This window comes from Cervus canadensis, chromosome 9, assembly GCF_019320065.1.
Source record: "Cervus canadensis isolate Bull #8, Minnesota chromosome 9, ASM1932006v1, whole genome shotgun sequence".
NCBI classification, from domain to species: Eukaryota; Metazoa; Chordata; class Mammalia; order Artiodactyla; family Cervidae; genus Cervus; species Cervus canadensis.
The window spans coordinates 15,338,011-15,358,439 of NC_057394.1; the positions used below are offsets into that span (position 1 = coordinate 15,338,011).

Sequence of the window (20,429 nt, forward strand, 5' to 3'; positions counted from 1 at the left end):
ATATTTATTCTTCCAATCCATGAACACGGTATGTTTCTCCATCTGTTTGTGTCCTCTTTGATTTCTTTCATCAGTGTTTTATAGTTTTCTATGTATAGGTCTTTTGTTTCTTTAGGTAGATATACTCCTAAGTATTTTATTCTTTTTGTTGCAATGGTGAATGGTATTGTTTCCTTAATTTCTCTTTCTGTTTTTTCATTGTTAGTATATAGGAATGCAAGGGATTTCTGTGTGTTAATTTTATATCCTGCAACTTTACTATATTCATTGATTAGCTCTAGTAATTTTCTGGTAGAGTCTTTAGGGTTTTCTATATAGAGGATCATGTCATCTGCAAACAGTGAGAGTTTAACTTCTTCTTTTCCTATCTGGATTCCTTTTACTTCTTTTTCTGCTCTGATTGCTGTGGCCAGAACTTCCAACACTATGTTGAATAGTAGTGGTGAGAGTGGGCACCCTTGTCTTGTTCCTGATTTCAGGGGAAATGCTTTCAATTTTTCACCATTGAGGGTGATGCTTGCTGTGGGTTTGTCATATATAGCTTTTTATTATGTTGAGGTATGTTCCTTCTATTCTCTTTTGGAGAGTTTTAAATCATAATGGAGTGTTGTTTTGTCAAAGCTTTCTCTGCATCTATGAGATAATCATATTGGTTTTTATCATTTCAATTTGTTAATGTGGTTATTACATTGATTGTTTGCGGATATTGAAGAATCCTTGCATTCCTGGGATAAAGCCCACTTGGTCGTGGTGTATGATTTTTTTAATATGTTGTTGGATTCTGTTTGCTAGAATTTTGTTAAGGATTTTTGCATCTATGTTCATCAGTGATATTGGCCTGTAGTTTTCTTTTTTTGTGGCATCTTTGTCAGGTTTTGGAATTAGGGTGATGGTGCCTCATAGAATGAGTTTGGAAGTTTACCTTCCTCTGCAATTTTCTGGAAGAGTTTGAGTAAGATAGGTGTTAGCTCTTCTCTAAATTTTTGGTAGAATCCAGCTGTGAAGCCATCTGGTCCTGGGCTTTTGTTTGCTGGAAGATTTTTGATGACACTTTCGATTTCCTTGCTTGTGTGGGTCTGTTTAGATCTTCTATTTCTTCCGGTTCAGTTTTTGGAAAGTTTATACTTTTCTAAGAATTTGTCCATTTCATCCAAGTTGTCCATTTTATTGGCATAGAGTGCTGGAGTAGTCTCTTATGATCCTTTGTATTTCAGTGTTGTCTGTTGTGATCTCTCCATTTTCAATTCTAATTTTGTTAATTTGGTTTTCTCTCTTTGTTTCTTAACGAGTCTTGCTAATGGTTTGTCAATTTTGTTTATTTTTCAAAAAACCAGCTTTTAGCTTTGTTGATTTTTGCTATGGTCTCTTTAGTTTCTTTTGCATTTATTTCTGCCCTGATTTTTAAGATTTCTTTCCTTCTGCTAACCCTGGGGTTCTTCATTTCTTCCTTCTCTAATTGCTTTAGGTGTAGAGTTAGGTTATTTATTTGGTTTTTTTTCTTGTTTCTTGATGTAAGCCTGTAATGCTATGAACCTTCCCCTAAGCACTGCTTTTACAGTGTCCCATAGGTTTTGGGTTTTGTGTTTTCATTTCATTCATTTTCTATCATATTTGATTTCTTTTTTGATTTCTTTCTATGATTTGTTGTTTATTCAGAAGCGTGTTATTTAGCCTCCATATGTTTGAAGTTTTAACAATTTTTTTCCTGTATTGAGATCTAATCTTACTGCACTGTGGTCAGAAAAGATGACTGGAATGATTTCAATTTTTTTGAATTTTCCAAGACCAGATTATGGCCCAGGATGTGATCTATTCTGGAGAATGTTCCGTGTGCACTTGAGAAAAAGGTGAAGTTGATTGTTTTGGGGTGAAATGTCCTATAGATATCAATTAGGTCTAGCTGGTCCATTGTGTCATTTAAGGTTTGTGTTTCCTTGTTTATTTTCTGTTTAGTTGATCTATCCATAGTTGTGAGTGGGGTATTAAAGTCTCCCACTATTATTGTGTTACTATTAATTTCCTCTTTCATACTCGTTAGTGTTTGCCGTACATATTGCGGTGCTCCTATGTTGGGTGCATATATATTTATAATTGTTATATCTTCTTCTTGGATTGATCCTTTGATCTTTATGTAGTGTCCTTCTTTGTTCTTTTCACATCCTTTATTTGAAAGTCTAATTTTTCTAATATGAGTAATTGCAACTCCTGCTTTCTTTTGGTCTCTGTTTGCATAAAATATTTTTTTCCAGCCCTTCATTTTCAGTCTGTATGTGTCCCTTGTTTTGAGTGGGGTCTCTTGTAGACAGCATATATAGGGGTCTTGTTTTTGCATCCATTCAGCCAGTCTTTGTCTTTTGGTTGGGGCATTCAACCCATTTACATTTAAGGTAATTATTGATAGGTGTGGTCCCGTTGCCATTTACTTTGTTGTTTTGGGTTCACGTTTATACAACCTTTCTGCATTTCCTGTCTAGAGAAGATCCTTTAGCATTTTTTGAAGAGCTGGTTTGGTGGTGCTGAATTCTCTCAGCTTTTGCTTATCTGTAAAGCTTTTGAATTCTCCTTCATATCTGAATGAGATCCTTGCTGGATACAGTAATCTAGGTTGTAGGTTATTCTCTTTCATTACTTTCAGTACGTCCTGCCATTCCCTCTGGCCTGGAGGGTTTCTATTGCTAGATCAGCTTTACCTTATGGGAACCCTTTGTGTGTTATTTGTTGGTTTCCTTGCTCTTTAATATTTGTTCTTTGTTTTGATCTTTGGTTTAATTTGATTAATAATGTGTCTTGGGTGTTTCGCCTTGGGTTTATCCTGTTTGGGACTCTGGGTTTTTCTTGATTGGGTGGCTATTTCCTTCCCCAATTTTAGGGAAGTTTTCAAGCTATTATCTCCTCGAGTATTTTCTCATGGCCTTTCTTTTTGTCTTCTTATTCTGGAACTCCTATGATTTGAATGTTGGGGCGTTTCACAGTGTCCCAGAGGTCCCTGAGGTTGTCCTCATTTCTTTTGATCCTTTTTTCTTTTTTCCTCTCTGCTTCATTTATTTCCACCATTTTATCTTCTACTCACTTATCCTATCTTCTGCCTCCGTTATTCTACTCTTGGTTCCCTCCAAAGTGTTTTTGATCTCATTCATTGCATTATTCATTTTTAATTGACTCTTTTTTATTTCTTCTAGGTCTTTATTAAACAGTTCTTGAATCTTTTCAATCTTTGTTCCAGGCTATTTATCTGTAACTCCATTTTGTTTTCAAGATTTTGGATCATTTTTATTATCATTATTCTAAATTCTTTTTCAGGTAGATTCCCTATCTCCTCCTCTTTTGTTTGACTTGGTGGGCATTTTTCATGTTCCTTTACCTGTTGGGTATTTCTTTGCCTTTTCATCTTGTTTAGATTGCTGTATCTGGAGTGGGCTTTCTGTATTCTGGAGGTCTGTGGTTCCTTTTTATTGTGGAGGATTAACCCAGTGGGTGGGGTTAGACGATTGGCTTGTCAAGATTTCCTGGTTAGGGGAGCTTGCGTCAGTGTTCTGGTGCGTGGAACTTGATTTCTTCTCTTTGGAGAGCAATGGAGTGCCCAGTAATGAGTTTTGAGATGGGTCTATGTGTTAGGTGTGTCCTTGGGCAGCCTGTATGTTGATGTTCAGGGCTATGTTCCTGCGTTGCTGGAGAATTTGCGTGGTATATCTTGCTTTAAAACTTATTGGCTCTTGGGTGGTGGTTGGTTTCAGTGTAGGTATGGAGGCTTTTGGACGGTCACTTATTACTTAAAGTTCCATGTAGTCAGGAGTTTTCTGGTGTTCTCAGGGTTTGGGCTTAAGTTTCCTGCCTCTGGATTTCAGTTTTATTCTTCCTGTAGTCTCAGGACTTCTCCAACTATACAGCACTGATAATAAAACTTCTAGGTTAATGGCGAAAAGATTCTCCCCTGTTAGGGACACCCAGAGAGGTTCACAGAGTTACATGAAGAAGAGGAGAGGGAGGAGGGAGATAGAGATGAACAGGAGGAGAAAAAGGGGGACTCAAGAGGAGAGAGACAGATCTACGCAGCTGTCTGTTCCCAGAGTGTTCTCCGTAGCCCAGTCACTTACAAGGATTCACAGAATTGGATTGGGAAGAGAAGGGGAAAGGAGGAAATAGAGGTGTTCTGAGGTAGAAAACAGAGAGTCAAGATTGGGAGAGAATAATCTTCGGTTTAAAAATAGGGCTTCTCTTCTTTTTTTTTTGTAAGGTTATAGCGTATTGAAAATGAAAATTAAGGAGTAGTAGAGGAGTACTAGAGGACTTTAAAAGAAATAAGAGAAAAAGAAAAATAGAAAATAGAAGAGAAAAAGGAAAGAAAAAAAAGAAAAAAGAAAAAAAAAATTTTTTTTCCCCCCTAATTAAAAAATCGTAAAAGTCTGTGGAAATGAAAGTTAAGGAGTAATGGGGGAGTAATAGGGGATTTTAAAGGAAAATAAAAGAGAAGAAAGAAAAAAGAAAAAAAAAGAAAAAAGAAAAAAAATAAAAAAAATAAAAAAAAGAGAAAAAAGTAAAATTATATCTAGGAGTTTCTCTGGAGCTGTTGCGGTCAGTGTGGGTTCGGCTCAGTTTCAGATAGCTCCTCGTTCCAGCTTACGCTTCTCGATATCTACAGGCCCCTTCCGGTGTAGTCAGTGTTTCCTAGAGGGATTTTAATCTGTTGCACCAGTCCCTTCTGAAGCGGTTCCCTTTGTTTATTTGGCTTCTGTTTGCCGGTCTCTTCAGAGCCTCATTTCCGCCGTGACACAGGCGGGCGGAGGTGGACTCTTATTCAGGTAGCTAGTTCCGTCGCTCTGCGGGGCAGGGAGGGGCTGGCGCTGCCGGGAGTGGCTGGCGCTATGGGGATGGGCTTGCGCCGCGGGGTCGGGCTGGCGCTGCCGGGAGGGGCTGACGCTGCTTTCTCTGTCTGCGCTGCTCAGGCTCCCGGCTGTTCTATATGGAGCGCGCCCCGCGCTGCGCGAGGTTCCAGCCCTCGGGTGTTCCACAAAAGTGCGGAAGGAAAAGCTGCGCCTGCTCTCTGTGCCTTCCCCGTCAGAGCGGTCCAGGCAGCCAGGGGCTTGACGGGCGCACTCTACCCAGGTGTGGCGCGCCCCCTCCCTTCCGCGGACCCAGTCTCAGTTTCCGCTGGCGCCAGTCGGGTGTGTGCGCCTTCCGCCCTCCGCGTCCCCAGCCCCAGTCCCCGCCCGAGCCGGTCGGGTGCCTGCGCCCTGTGTCTCGCCGCGACCTTCCCCTCCCCCCTGCCTCCTGCCTCCGGCGGGGCTGGGCCGGTCCGCAGCCTGCGAGCTCCTCTCTGGACCCTCTCGGTCTCTTTGTTCTGCGAGCGGCCGGCAGTGTGTTCCGGCCGGGTAATTTACTCTCTCTCTTTTGGTCTCCCACAGTTCAAGTTGGCAACTCACAGAAGCTCCCTCCGATCGTCCTCAGGGCACTCAGGCCCGGACCCTACCCCAAGCAATGCCGCCTAAGAGCTCCCGGGACGGATCTCCGTCCTTAGCTCTTTTGTCTCACTTTTTATCTTTTATATTTTGTCCTACCTCCTTTCGAAGACAATGGGCTGCTTTTCCGGGCGCCTGATGACCTCAGCTAGCGATCCGAAGTTGTTTTGCGAAGTTTGCTCTGCGTTCAGTTATTCTTTTGATGAATTTGTAGGAGAGAAAGTGGTCTCCCCGTCCTACTCCTCCGCCATCTTGGCTCCTCCCCCGTATCTTCTGTCATCATTTCTTATCGGGCTTTAACTCCATCCTCTCCTGCCCCCCCGCCTCTCCGTGCACTCGCCCACCTCTCCTTGCATTCCTCTTTTTCACTGATTGCATCTTGCCAATGAAATGGATCAAGTTATTTTGCAATGGGTCCATTTAATTTTTATGTCTAGACAGCTACCAGGAATATCTACACATAAACAGGTTTGATAAACATGCCTTCATTGAGCTTATGTAACTCACTTACTTGTCCAACATAATGTGTTTTTCTTCACCTACCAGAGCTTGATAAGTAATTCAAGGTTGGGGTTCCTGGAGAGATCCTGGGGTTCAGGGATTATTATCACACCAATTTGAATGTGTGATTTAGTTTATAGTTTAACTTATGTTACAGAAAGGGTGGGGGACATAGTGGGAAATTATACATTATTCTTATGAGGGATGTTAAAAATCCAAAGCCATACCTATTTTTCTGTACATAAAGATAATTTAGATTTGCTTTATGTTTATTTGTTCTGAAATATATAGAATCTTTGATCAAGTCAGTAAATGTAAAGGCTAAGTTGGTAAAATTCTGTTTCTGGCCATTTTTCAGTCTATGTCCCATTGTAGCTCTTGTAGCCCCTAACGTCTTGCCTTTTAAGTTTAATTAGATCCAGTTTATTTTTGCTTTTATTTCTTTTGCTTTGGGAGACTGATCTAAGAAAACAGTGCTGCTATTTATATCAAAGAGTTTTCTGCCTGTGTTTTCCTTTTGTTTTATAGTACCCAGTCTTATCTTAGGTCTTTCAACTATTTTGAGTTTATTTTTATGTGAGGTATGAGGGAGTATTCTAATTTCATTCATTTCCAGGTATGCAACTTTCCCAGTACTATCTAGCAAAGAGACTGTCTTTTCTTCAATATATATTCTTAACTAATTTTTCATAGAGGAATTGAACATAGATATTTGGAGACCTGTGTTTTAAAACTGCAGTTTTTCTTCTTCAAAATCAGGAGGAGCAGTTATGTTCTATTATGTTATGTTTAAGTAAAACTGCACATTCAGGGTATCTAAATTGGCATGCTCAATTGGCATATAGAAAATTATGGGGATGAGCCATTCAATTATTCTTGGACTCTTTTGAGAAAGCTGCTCTTAACAATGATTCACAGTATAAACAAAAGATTAATAGGAATATACCCTTTGTGAGACTTAATATTTCCAATTAAATAAAAAGGATGAAGTTAACTGTAATACCTACATGTGGAAAAAATAACTTGTGTCTTGTTTAGAGTTCCAGCATATTCTCTTCTTTTTTAGAAAATAATATTGTTAGTTTATTTCTGGCCGTGCTGGGTCTCCGTCGCCGTGTGGGCTTTCCTCTGGTTGCGGCAGACGCGCAGCCTTCTCCTCTCAGAGCGTCTGTCGTTTGCGCAGGCGCGGGGGGCTCAGGCTTCAGGAGCTGTGACGCGTGGGCTCGGTAGTTGCGGTGCATGAACTTACTTGCTCCATAGCCCGTGGGGTCTTCCCGGACCAGGGAGCAAACCTGGGACTCCTGCACTGGCAGGCAGATTCTTTTACACTGAGCCACCGTAAGCCCATACCACATATTCTCTTTAGATACATTTACTCTAAATATGACCTAAATGAATAACTAAATTCCACTTAACATCAGAACTGTGCTTGTAGTTCTATTATTTGGGTCAATTGTTTCAGGTACTTTTCCCCCTCCATAACAATTAACCAAGGCCACTCATAAGTAGAAAAGCAGAGTTAACAGCCCCTTCCTCTCCCTTTCATTTTCCAATTAGCATGTTTATTAATGAGCAGTAAAAGGGGTGAAAGGCGGGTAGCTTAAGAAAGAAAGAGAAAGAAGCAAATGAAGGTAATGTGTGAAAACAGATTGAGATCCTAGGCAGTTCAGGTTGGGCTGCCCCATGTGCTGTGCAGGCTTTGATTACTTCAATTTGGAGCTCAATTTCTTATTTGTTTATATAGTCTGATCCAAAAAGAAAACTGGATTTCTAGAAATTCCTTCTGTGCAGAGCAGTTCTGCAAAAGCTGCTTATATAGCAGCTCTTTTTGCCAGCCTTCCACTCTCATAACAATAAACTACAGCCACAGCCAATGTCAGAAACATCTTTACCTCTTGAACAAGGGATTCTGTCCTTCTTATTGTTGTTCAGTTGCTCAGTCTCTCAGTTTCTGACTCTTTGCAACCCCATGGACTGCAGCACTCTAAACTTCCCTGTCCTTCACTACTTACTGGATTGGTGATTGAATTAGTGATGTCATCCAACCATCTCATCCTCTGTCATCCCCGTCTCCTCCTGCCTTCAATCTTCCCCAGCATCAGGGTCTTTTGCAGTGAGTCAGCTCTTCCCATTAGGTGGCCAAAGTAATGGAGCTTCAGCTTCAGCATTAGTCCTTCCAGTAGGGGCCCTAAAGAAATTCCGGAAGCATTTACTTTTTTCCCACCAATATTGCTCAGATTATCAAATCAACTTGACAATCAATTTGTTGTCAGGACACTGCCATGTGGTTTGTACGATGTCAACCTACTTTTTAGATAAATGCAGTCTGATTTTCTTGAATCAAAACATTTCCCAACTCTGTGTATCTGTATAAATAGCCTTCAAAGCTCAGAGTCTGAGAGCTAAATGCACTAACTAATGATAACACCCCAAATGCCCTGGGCAGAATATAAAATGCTACAGACTGTTCAGTTCCAGTAATTATTCTAAAATTTTCATTTTCTTCCTTTCCTGTAACCATATAATAATGAATGGTCAGGCTAGGCCTTTGTCTGCCTAGTAAAACAGATAATCAAACCATTTAAATACCACCCAATTCTCCCTGACCTGCTCCTTTTTGAAATATTGTCTGAGTTATGTTACTGGGAGGTATTGTATGCTAATGGGTTTCTTTCTGCTGTTAACAGGTTTTGGATTCAGGGACACGGAAAGAATATGATCTACCACATACTTTGCTACGAAATAGAAAAAGCCTATTTTACAAGATGGTGCAACAACTGGGTGAGGCAGAGGCTGCTCTCCTCACCAAAAGGGCAAAACAGGTGAGCCTGCTCCAGGAAGCTGTAATTAAAATTCACTTCCAGGGTTCATTCTTCACAAGATCTCCACCAAGGGTCTGGGAACAGACATTCTGTGCTCTTTTCAATTAGAAGCCACCAGAGAGGAAGCTTCATGACTGGATCTTAACAACATGTGGCAGGTTGAAGGCAGGTCTGCTGAGAATCTGCGGCAGTGATGGGGGTGGGGTCGGGATGTGTGCACCCTTCTGTGTGACCGCACCTGTGCCTGAGACAGAGATTTTGGATTTGACTTTTCACATGTTTGGACTCTGAGTTGAGATTCTCATGAGGCACTGAACACTCTCATTTTGCAGACCCTTTACATTCATTCTGATTGGTGCTCAGCACATTTGTGATACAAGTTCTGTCAAGTAATATCCAGGAAATTTGAGAGTTTAAGGGAAAAAGAAAAACTTGGAATATTTTGATTCTAGGAAGATCTTCCAGAGAAAGGTATAGTTCTCTTCTGTTGCCTAATCTGTAAAGAAAACTGTTACCTGAAATTATCACTTTCTCCCTAATTCTTTGTTGTTTAGAATTAGGTCCATTTGCGCCCCCCATGTTTCCTCTACCTTCTAGGAGATGAAATCGTCATCAGGACAAATCAAGAGCTCACAACAGCTTCACACTGTAGTCTGAGTGGTGCTGAAGGTCACAGAGCACTTTCTCAGAGACGAGGTGTGGGAGGCGCTAGGCACTGTGTGTGGTGTGAGGAAGGCGCTCAGTGAGGAACATCCGGGTCACGTGGAGTCTTCCTAACAGAGGTGCAGTGGTGACCAAGGGCTGGTTTAGGAGACTTAGCCACTGTCATGCAGCCCTCTGTGATTCTTTCTGGAACCAGGTGGGAGTGAGATTGGGGTTGATGGGAAGATTGAGGGAGGGAAGGAAGGTCTGGTGTTCTTGCCCCTTAACATGTGTGGCTGAGGGTGGGATGTGGCTTTCCCATCAAAAATTTATCTCTGGACATTAAATTATGGGTGTATTTTCCATTCTTCATACTTTTCTGCTTTTCCCAGAATTTCACTTGTAAATAGAATAAGATTATTTGTGTAATATATAAAATGTCTTAGAGAAAATATGTCCCAGTATCTTAAATACTTCTAGATGAAAGATTTATCTAAAATATGGCCTAAGTTCATCACTGTCTCCTCTCAGTCCTCTCTAGAAATGAGGAAATGCAGAGCAGGACTTTCTATTGCTCATCGGGTAGACTTCCTGGGTCCCAGAGCTGGCTGGAGAGTTGGCAGAGTTAGAGTTTGTGCTTAGGTTTAGGGAAAAGGAAGTCTGTGTTCTGAACTTTTCATAAGTACTTACATTGTGTGCAAATGTTGAGAAGCTGAACAAGGAACTCTGTATTTTTCTTATGCCTGAAATTCACAGAGTGCTTTTATCCACTAGAGTGTCTCCCAGTCAGATCATCCCTCCTGAGACCTCAAGAGCCAGAAATCTACCAAACCCTTTTGCTCTTTTGACCTTAGGCATTTCACAGCAGAAAGAGGTGTTCCCACCTGTGTGTCAAAGTCTTCATTTTAAAACTATAGTATCATGACATTGAGTAATGGGAAATAGAACACAGAATTTTAAATTGGTCCAGATAATAAGATAATAGCATTCAACCCTCTCTTTGTACAGGTGAGGAAACTAAGGTGCTTTAGAAGGAAGGTGGCCCTATGTATATAACTGATGTTAAGCTAGTTTGCAGCAGACACAGAATTATAAATTTATCCTTTCAGTAAATATTTTAAATCAAGTATAACATACATACTGAAGCAGACATAGGTCATAGAATTAGAAATCTTGTGATTCCTGGTCTAGTAATCCTGAACCTACTCTAGCAGTATTAATAGTAAGTTACATTTGTGTGGTTCTTTATAATTTATTTTATACCGTTCTCACATGTATGATTTCACTTAATTTCCTGATGATCCATTTTTATGCCATGTCATGGATGAGGAGAGTGCGTCCAGAGTTCACCTAAGGTCACAGAGCTGGTCCAGGAAGCACAGAGAGGGAATTGCTGAGGGAGGCTGGGTGCTGTCCTAGGTACTATGTTCTGTGTCGAGCCTGAGAACACTGCTCCTGTCACCTGGTAGCCAAGGTAGGGCCAGTCACCGAAGTTCACAGGGTGGCAGAACCTCACTCTTAGATTTCAGTCCTGCCACTGGCTCAGGTCACCTCTACAGAAAGAAATGCATTTCTTAATTCTCATGCCATCTTGACATTATTTCTGCATACTCTGCATCCTCTTAGGAGGATAAACTGCCAGATTATCCGTTTTTTGAATGTGCAAGCATCAGATATCAATGTCTTGTTCAGAGCTGTAACACCAGGAGCATTAGCCTAAGTCACAAGGTTTTCACTTTAGTAGAACAGAATTCATTCATCTGAAAAGAAAACCCAACATCTGGGAGAAGGTGCTTCCACATCACTTTTTCTTGAACTCCTAGCTCAGGTGAGCCGATCACTGTCTGATTGACCCCTTTTTGGGTGATCGATGAATTAGTAGAGAAGTACCTTTTAGATACATAAAGCTAAAGGGGGCAGTAGTTTGCTAGGGCTGCCATACAAAGACCAAAGAGTAGGTGACAGAGAGAGAAACTTATATCCTCACAGCCATGGAGGTTGGAAGTCTGAGGTCAGGTGTCAGCAGGGTTGGTTTCCTCTGAAGTCTCTCTCCTTGTCTTGTAGACACCATCTTCCCTCTGTGTCTCACATGCTCTTCCCTCTGTGTGAGCCTGTGTCCTGGTCTCTTCTTATGAAAACTCCAGTCTGTTAGATTAGGACCCACCTGTATGATTTCATTTTAACTTTATTGCCTCTTTAAAGATGCTGTCTCCAAATACAGTCACATTCTGTGGTATTGGGGGGGTTTAAGACTTCAACATGTAAAATTGGAGGTGAGAGGGTAACAGTCAGGAAGACCAGGGGTCTCCAAATGGAGGGAGTAGGCTGCAAGTGTCAGACATTTTTTATCTCTCTCTTAAGCTGAGGAGGTAACAAACTACTAGCATATTTTTCCCCTTCTCTATACAAATTTATATCTTCCAAAAAAGAAATGCAAAAAGGTAAAATGGCTGTCTGAGGAGGCCATACAAATAGCTGAGAAAAGAAGAGAAGCGAAAAGCAAAGGAGAAAAGAAAAGATATACCCATATGAATGCAGAGTTCCAAAGAATAGCAAGGAGAGAAAAGAAAGCCTTGCTCAGTGATCAATGCAAAGAAATAGAGGAAAACAATAGAATGGGAAAGACTAGAGATCTCTTCAAGAAAATTAGAAATACCAAGGGAACATTTCATGCAAAGATGGGTACAATAAAGTACAGAAATGGTATGGACCTAACAGAAGCAGAAGATATTAAGAAGAGGTGGCAAGAATACACAGAAGAACTATACAAAAAAGATATTTGTGACACAGATAATAATGATGGTGTGATCACTCAACTAGAAACAGATATCCTGGAATGCAAAGTAATGTGGGCCTTAGGAAGTATCACTACGAACAAAGCTAGTGGAGATGATGGAATTCCAGTTGAGCTAATTCAAATCCTTAAAGATGATGCTGTGAAAGTGCTGCACTAAATATGTCAGCAAATTTGGAAAACTCAACAGTGGCCACAGGACTGGAAAAGGTTAGTTTTCATTCCAATCCCAAAGAAAGGCAATAGCAAAGAATGCTTGAACTACTGCACAGTTGCACTCATCTCACATGCTAGCAAAGTAATGCTCCAAATTCTCCTCGCCAGGCTTCAAAAGTATGTGAACTGTGAACTGCCAGATATTTAAGCAGCTGGATTTAGAAAAGACAGAGGAACCAGGGACCAAATTCCAACATCCGTTGGATCATCGAAAAAGCAAGAGAGTTCCAGGAAAACATCTACTTCTGCTTTATTGACTATGCCAAAGCCTTTGACTGTGTGGATTGTAAAAAACTGTGGAAAATCCTTCAAGTGATGGGAGTACCAGACCACCTGACCTGCCCCCTGAGAAATCTATGTGCAGGTCAGGAAGCAACAGTTAAAACTAGACATGGAACAATAGGCTGGTTCCGAATCAGGAAAGGGTTACATCAAGGCTGTATATTGTCATCCTGCTTATTTAACTTATATGCAGAGTACATCATGAGAAACACTGGACTGGATGAATCACAAGCTGGAATCAAGATTGCTGGGAGAAATATCAATAACTTCAGATATGCAGATGACACCACCCTTATGGCAGAAAGTGAAGAAGAACTAAAGAGCCTCTTGATGAAAGTGAAAGAGGACAGCTAAAGTATTGGCTTAAAGCTTAACATTCAGAAAACTAAGATCATGGCATCCAGTCCCGTCACTTCATGGCAAATAGATGGGGAAACAACAGAAAAAATGGCAGGGTTCATTTTTTTGGGCTCCAAAACCACTGCAGATGGTAACTGCAGCCATGAAATTAAAAGACACTTACTCCTTGGAAGAAAAGTTATGACCAACCTAGACAGTATATTAAAAAACAGAGACATTGCTTTGCCAACAAAAGTCCATCTAGTCAAAGCTATGGTTTTTCCAGTAGTAATGTATGGATGTGAGGGTTGGACCATAGAGAAAGCCGAGCGCCGAAGAATTGATGCTTTTGAACTGTGGTGTTGGAGAATACCCTTGAGAGTCACTTGGACAGCAAGGAGATCCAACCAGTCAGTCCTAAAGGAAATCAGTTGAATATTCATTGGAAGGACTGATGCTGAAGGTGAAGCTCCAATATTTTGGCCTCCTGATATGAAGAACTGACCCATTTGAAAAGGCCCTGATGCTGGGAATGATTGAAGGCAGGAGGAGAAGGGGATGGCAGAGGATGAGATGGTTGGCTGGCATTATTGACTCAATGGGCATGAGTTTGAGTAAGCTCTGGCAGTTGCTGATGGACAGGGAAGCCTGAGGTGCTGCAGTTCATGGGGACGCCGAGAGTAGGACAGGACTGAGCGAATGAACTGAACTGATACAAATGTAAAAAGAGGTTTCTTTTAAAATTCTGTGTTGCCATGAGGATACCTGGTTCCACCTGAACTTAACTTTTCACAAACCTTGAGCTAAGCAATGCGTTTTTCTTATGGAAATGTTTGTCTAAAACCATGTTAATGAACTATGTATTTACCCTAGACTCTGTCTTCAAGTGGGTTCCCCCTAAGACTCAGAATTGATTTGACAAACCAGTATGTTTCACTCATGCAAATGTTCTCTTAAGCTATGTCAATGAGACTGTATTTGCTTAGAAAGCTGCCTTTCTTCAAGATTCATGTCAATCATTTTATGACCAGGGACAACTTACCTTGTGCCAATGATACCTCAAAATGCAAGTTGTTTGTGAGGGGCCTGGTGACAGTCTCTGAGTTTTGAGACATTTCCTTTCTCTAATTAGCACTTCCCTTTCACTTTTCACTTTCATGCATTGGAGAAGGAAATGGCAACCCACTCCAGTGTTCTTGCCTGGAGGATCCCAGGGACGGAGGAGCCTGGTGGGCTGCCGTCTATGGAGTGCACAGAGTCGGACAGGACTGATGCAACTTAACAGCAACGGCATTAACATCTAAACCTGTTGTGCTCCTTTTATGTGTGAAAATGGCAAGCCCTGTTTGGATGCTAGATTTCCTGTCCTCTTTGTTACCCTGTTTTTAATTTATTTCAGGGAATAAAATGATTTTGCTTATCAATTTATTGTAGTGATAAAGCATATCCGTGAATCAGAATGACCAGAAATCTAAGAGATCTACGGGTTATTTGGCATTACGTCCAGTCCCACTGAGGGTTTTAATGGGGCTACTTCCTCCATAGAATAAGTACAGCCCTGGTTTTTTAAAACTGTGCCTCCAATGGTGATATGATTGCTTCACATGAAGAAGGAAACCTAGAAATGTGTTGCCTCAGGAGGAGGACTTTAAAACTTTTAAACATGTTGTATTTGTCTTTTTCTCCCTCAGGTGTACTTCAAAAGGAAATAGCCAGATATCACTCACAGTGACCATGTGGTTATGAATGTTTCCAGTGGACAGCCCTCAGCCTTCACAGTTTTTGAGTCAACACTGTGATTCTACGATGAGTTCATGTCTATTCCAAAGGGATTTTTTCCAATAGGTAAAAACTGCACTAATATAGTGCACTAATATAGTTTTTGCACTGCATAAACTATATTCTACTTTTTTTACACCAGCAACAAATATTTACACATTACAAGATGTTAGTTCTCCAGCTTCACTCAATGATTTCAAGCTCTTGAAAAAGGATTTATTATGTTTATTTAAATGTTATATTACTCGCTTTCTGATCCAAATCAGTGGTACAGGCCACCAATAAAAGCTGTCTCCCAGGTTTTGTGTTTTGAGAGACTCCAGAGCTAAACTCATTTTCTAAGATTTGAGACAAAGTTGTCACAGGTTTTTCTTTTACTGTTCCCAGAATTATGTATTACTTTCCAATTATATCAGGGATTCTGTTTACTTGAAGACTGTGTGAAGTTGCTGTTTTGTGTCACCACTTCCTTTAACATGACTAGGATCCACTAGGATCCACTATTTAACCTCTGGTTAAAATACTACAGAGAAAACTGATAGGAAAAATATATAATATACTATAGTTTAAGTAACAACAAAGAAATAGATATGTGGTTAAATACAGAAGGACAAAATTATATGTTCTAAAAGAGAAGAAAGAGAAAATATGCTTTCTCAAAATAGGAGCCCTTCTAGGGGATTTGCTAATGAAGGACAGATGTGTACTAGACTGTCTTCTAGATAGAGGATTTTCTTTTATTTTTTTACATTACAAATTGTGGTAAAGTATGTATAACATAAAATTTACCATATAACCATTTTTAGTCACACAATCCAGTGGCATTAATCACATTCACAGTGTTGTGCAGCCACATTGTCTGGGTAACTTTTGGTAATTATGTTTTTCCCATTCAGTGTGTTATTTATGCAGAGTAATTTTGATAAGTTTCATTTTGCTAGGAGGAATCTGTTTCCTGTGACTTTTGAGCTTGATTGACATAAATTTATTCACAATATCTTATGTGTTCAATCTCTGCAGTATCTCTAACTGTGTTCTTTTGGCTTTTTAATTTTCTTTTAGCCTTCTTTTTTATGAATAATCTTGCATAACTTTTTCCTGTTTTCAAAGAATCAACTTTTTGCTTGACTTATGCTCTTTTTTTCCCTAGTTCATCATATCATTATTTCTTTCCTTCAACTTTTCCTTAACTTTGAGGTTTTTCCTCTAAATTCTTAAATTGAAAAGAGATTAGTAATTTCATCATTTTTCTAATATAAGTATATAAAGCTGACTTTTTTCCTAAGATCCACTTGAGCTTCAACCTGCAAGTTTTGATACTCACCACCACCAATAGCCATAGTATTATGTATTTTTTTAATTCCTAATTTAATTCATTAACTATATCTTTTACCCATGGGTTATTCATAGGTATAATGTTCTCTAAATTTCAAATGCTAATGGATTTTTTCTTTTAGATTGAACCATGTGGAACTGTTAACATTCCGTCTTTTTATAAGCTATAAAATGTCACTTTCATATGGTTCAACATATAGTTGTCTTTTGTTATTAATATATAGCTTAATTTAATTTGGTCAGACAACATTAGATTGTGAATTTTAAACCAAAGGTAACCACATTCACACTAAAGGTCCTTGTTTCTACCATTTTGTATTTTATTGGGGTTTTTTAAAAACGTTATAAGTACATGTGTAACCAGTAATTTTCAATAAAAATCCTCCCCAAATACTGGAATGTTTTCCGATACATGTTGCAGCTGGTTCTCTGGGATGCAGACTCAGATGGAGTTTAGTGCTGGGATGTGTATCAGGGTTGCCCTTGGGGCCAACACTGTGGAATCAGAAGGGACGAAACAGGGTAAGGCAGAGGGAAGGATCAAGCTGGATCACTGGCCAGATGGCCTGAGCCGACCCCATGGGAGTTTGGAATGACGATGGCCCTTCAGGGTTGTCCTGACACATCCAGTGACCAGGCCTTTATACCTCCACCCGGATGGGTCATTGCACACAGGCTGCCCCCAGAGGGGCTGTTGCTTTAAGGTTGCCCACTGGCAGCTCTTACAGCTGCTGGACAACAAGTCATTGAAAGGAGGTCAGAGACAGCACGTCTCCATGTCCCCCCTGGGCATGTATCACAGCTCCAGAGGGTGATGAGGGTGTACTGTGGGGGAAACTCTTGATGACTGATGTTTAAGTCAAAAGGATGACTCAGTGATTCTCCTGAATACCCTCTGCTCTAAAAAACAGAGGAGAAGTTCCCTGTAGGGGAGATATCCTCATTCTCCAGGGTCAGCCCTACTGTCACCTCTTCTAGGAAGTCACATTAAGATCAGTTGTCATCCTAGGTAACTCAGATTTGTGCGTTACCCTGAGCACCTCTCTTGTCAAACTGAACCGTACTTGGTTAGAGTCCATTGTCACCATCTTGAGATACTTTATTTTTAAACAAGGGGCCTGTTCTTTCTGTTGTGCATGTAGCCTGCCCTGAATGTGAGTGTTCACACATGGCCTTTTTCTCATTAAACTAAGTGAGAAAAAGACTTGAAACTGTGCCCTGTTCACTTTTTAATCATGTCTTCCAACAGAATATCTGTACATAGAGGGTGCTCACTAAATGTTTGTTGAATGAACAAATGATGGCTGACAGCAAACCATCCTTCTCAACTTTATAACTTTGAGATTTTAAGAGGTAGCCTGGGATAACAGAAAGCCCTGGTTTTAGAGTCAGTCACACTGACCTGTCCTTTCTCTACTACTCACTAGCAGTGTGGGTGTGGGAAAGCAGTAACCAGCCAAGGTGCCAGGACATTAGAATGGCACCATCCTTGACAAAATAGACTCTGGATATTTTACAGCCGCATAGTCTTAGTTACATGCTTGGGTAAGCATCTCAAGCTCTGAATCTCAGTTTCTTTGTCTGGAAAATGAATATAGTTTCTGTTCTTGAACCATTACTTTGGTTGGGATATTGGATGACCTAAGAGCATCCAAAGACACAGTGTGGAGTCACTGACCTTGGTGATTCTTATCACCAGGAGAGGAGAACAGGATGAGTGTGGATGAAGGAGGTTTGTAGGCTGTAGAAGGTGTATTTGAGGAGGTCCTCATCTGATGGCCTAAACCAAACTGTTCCTTCTCCACATGTAGTTAAAATGACACAAGCACATGGGAAGGAGCACAAACTCTGGAGTCAGGGACAAATACTGGCTCTTCTGGGCACTGACTGGGTTTGGATACAAGTTCTGCTACCTGCTAAGTGTGGGCTCTTAAGGATGGGAAGCCCACTGTGCTTCAGTGTCTTTGTCTGAAAGTTGAGGCGGGGATAGTGTGATTCTCAGGGGGCTGCTGCAAAGATCAACTATGATAGTGGCACTGTGTGGTCTGTGCACTAGTGTCAGTCCATGACCTGTTTGTAACCCAGTTAGAAATAAGTACAGGAAATTCAAGAAAGCTAGAAACTCACAACCATCTGTATTGCTGTGACATCCACCCTCAGGATGGGTGGGATCCTGAACACCCCGGGGACCAGTGTGAGTGTTGGTCTTGTGGGTAGGTGTGGAAGGGGGTGTGGTTGAGCTGCACACCAGCTGTACACAGTGGATCATTGGTTAGGTTGCGATGGCCTGAAAATGTAAAATTAGATAAAACTGATATTTAATCCCAGACAGGTAAGAAGCAATGTTGGATATGTTCAATGCTTTTGAACAATGCTGTATATGTGATTAGCTGTCAAGTAGTACTACCCTCTCTAGCACCATCCTCTTTACCGTTACCATGATATTTATCTTAAATTTAGACCACACAGGCTTTCAAAAGGCCCTACTAAACATTATCAATATTTTTAATAGCATTAAAAAGTTAGAAATAAGTAAACTCTGGTTTAAGTTTAAAGGATTTGTTTCAAGCCTAAAAGTGTGCATATATTTTTTACCAATTCTATTCTTGAATCAGCAGCATTGTCCTAAGGTTGAAGAAGGTCCCTGGAAGCACAACAGGCCACTTTGAAACCTTCAGAGATTTTTTAAACACAAGGTTTTAAGTGTAAGCTATTAATTTTCCTTTAAAAACAGAAAGAATGTGGATTAACTGAGTTTTTGTTTTTTAAACCTAAAGTTAATAAGAATCAAAGTTAAGATTTAGACACACTAGGAATGTTCTACAAGAAGTTTACATTGGATGGTTCTGACTAAATTCACTCTTTCACTCAGCAACCATGCTCACTAGTATCCATCCCAATAGGTGGAAGCCTTGGGTATTTCAAAACAGTGTTTGATCCAGAAGCTTATCATATTTAATTCTGGAGGACATTACATGAAAAACATTTTTAAAATTAAATTTTTCAGACTACCTAGACAAAAATGAGTCTCTGAGATGGAGTTTATATCACATTAGAAATGTCATAAGTAAATAATGATAAACAGAGGATTGAGGGCTTTTAAACCCTACATTTTACAACACTAAAAATTTTAAAAATCCATGAGTTTATACTGATTCCTATAAGACATAAAATAGATAGTAGGAAGGGAAAGCCCTTTTTTGCAGTACCAGGTCAATTCACAAATGTAGACACATTGACAGAAAAGTAGCAACCATTGTTGTCATAAATAATTCAGACAAAATTCATCATTGTCTGAATGTACAATGAATGTTCATGGGTTGGGGGAGACACAGCATTTTCATGGACTCAGAGTATCTTCTCAGATTAATTCTTTAGGGAAGAATTGTATTTTCAAAGTGGAAAAATATGACAAACATCTGGCTAAGCAAGTAATCAGACTAAATATTATTAATAGCGAACCTACTGACACCCTTGACTTTTTTTTCTTGTTTCTTTAAAAATTTAAGTATCATTGATTCACAATGTTGTGTTAATTTCTGCTGTGCAGCAGTGATTCAGTTATACATATACATACAATCTTTTTCATATCAGTTAAATCAGCAGGGTGACAATATACTGGCCATACTCCTTTCCCAATTTTGACCGAAGCAGTTCCATTGGTGAAGAAAATGGCACCCCACTCCAGTATTCTTGCCTGGAGAATACTGGGGATGGAGGAGCCTGGTGGGCTGCTGTCCATAGGGTCGCACAGAGTCGGACATGACTGAGGCGACTTAGCATGCGTGCATACATTGGAGAAGGAAATGGAAACCCACTCCAGTGTTCTTGCCTGGAGAATCCCAGGGACGGAGGAGCCTGGTGGGCTGCCGTCTATGGGGTCGCACGGAGTCGGATATGACTGAAACGACTTAGCAGCAGCAGCAGCAGTGGCAGTTATTCCATGTCTGGCTCTAACTGTTGCTTCTTGACCCACGTACAGGTTTCTCAGGAGACAGGTAAGGTGGTCTGGGATTCCCACCTTTTTAAGTTTACCAGTTTCTTGTGATCTGCAGAGTCAAAGGCTTTAGTGTAGTCAATGAAGCAGAACTAGATGTTTTCCTGAGCAGAAACCATAAGGCCCGCAAAGCCTGGAAATGTACTTCCTGGTCCTTTACAGGAAAACTCTGCCCACCCTGCCCCAGACCTCTGCTATTCTAAGTCTGGCCTGTGGACCAGCAGCCTCGGCTGGCCTGGGAGGCAGTTAGGACACAGAATCTTGTC

At 40.5% G+C, this 20,429-nt stretch overlaps 1 protein-coding gene across 2 annotated transcripts in view; it reads left to right on the forward strand.

Annotated features, from left to right (window-relative positions):
• The window catches only part of LOC122447477 (ATP-binding cassette sub-family C member 4-like), a 1,659,665-nt gene that overhangs the window by 1,290,141 nt on the left and 349,095 nt on the right, over positions 1-20,429 (forward strand). For both annotated transcript variants that reach the window (XM_043478123.1, XM_043478130.1), the window contains exons 30-31: positions 8,645-8,779; positions 14,744-16,575. In XM_043478123.1, coding sequence (XP_043334058.1) covers positions 8,645-8,779; positions 14,744-14,764 — 156 coding nt within the window. In that variant the 3' untranslated portion in view covers positions 14,765-16,575. Of the gene's footprint in view, positions 1-8,644; positions 8,780-14,743 lie in introns of those variants that run through there.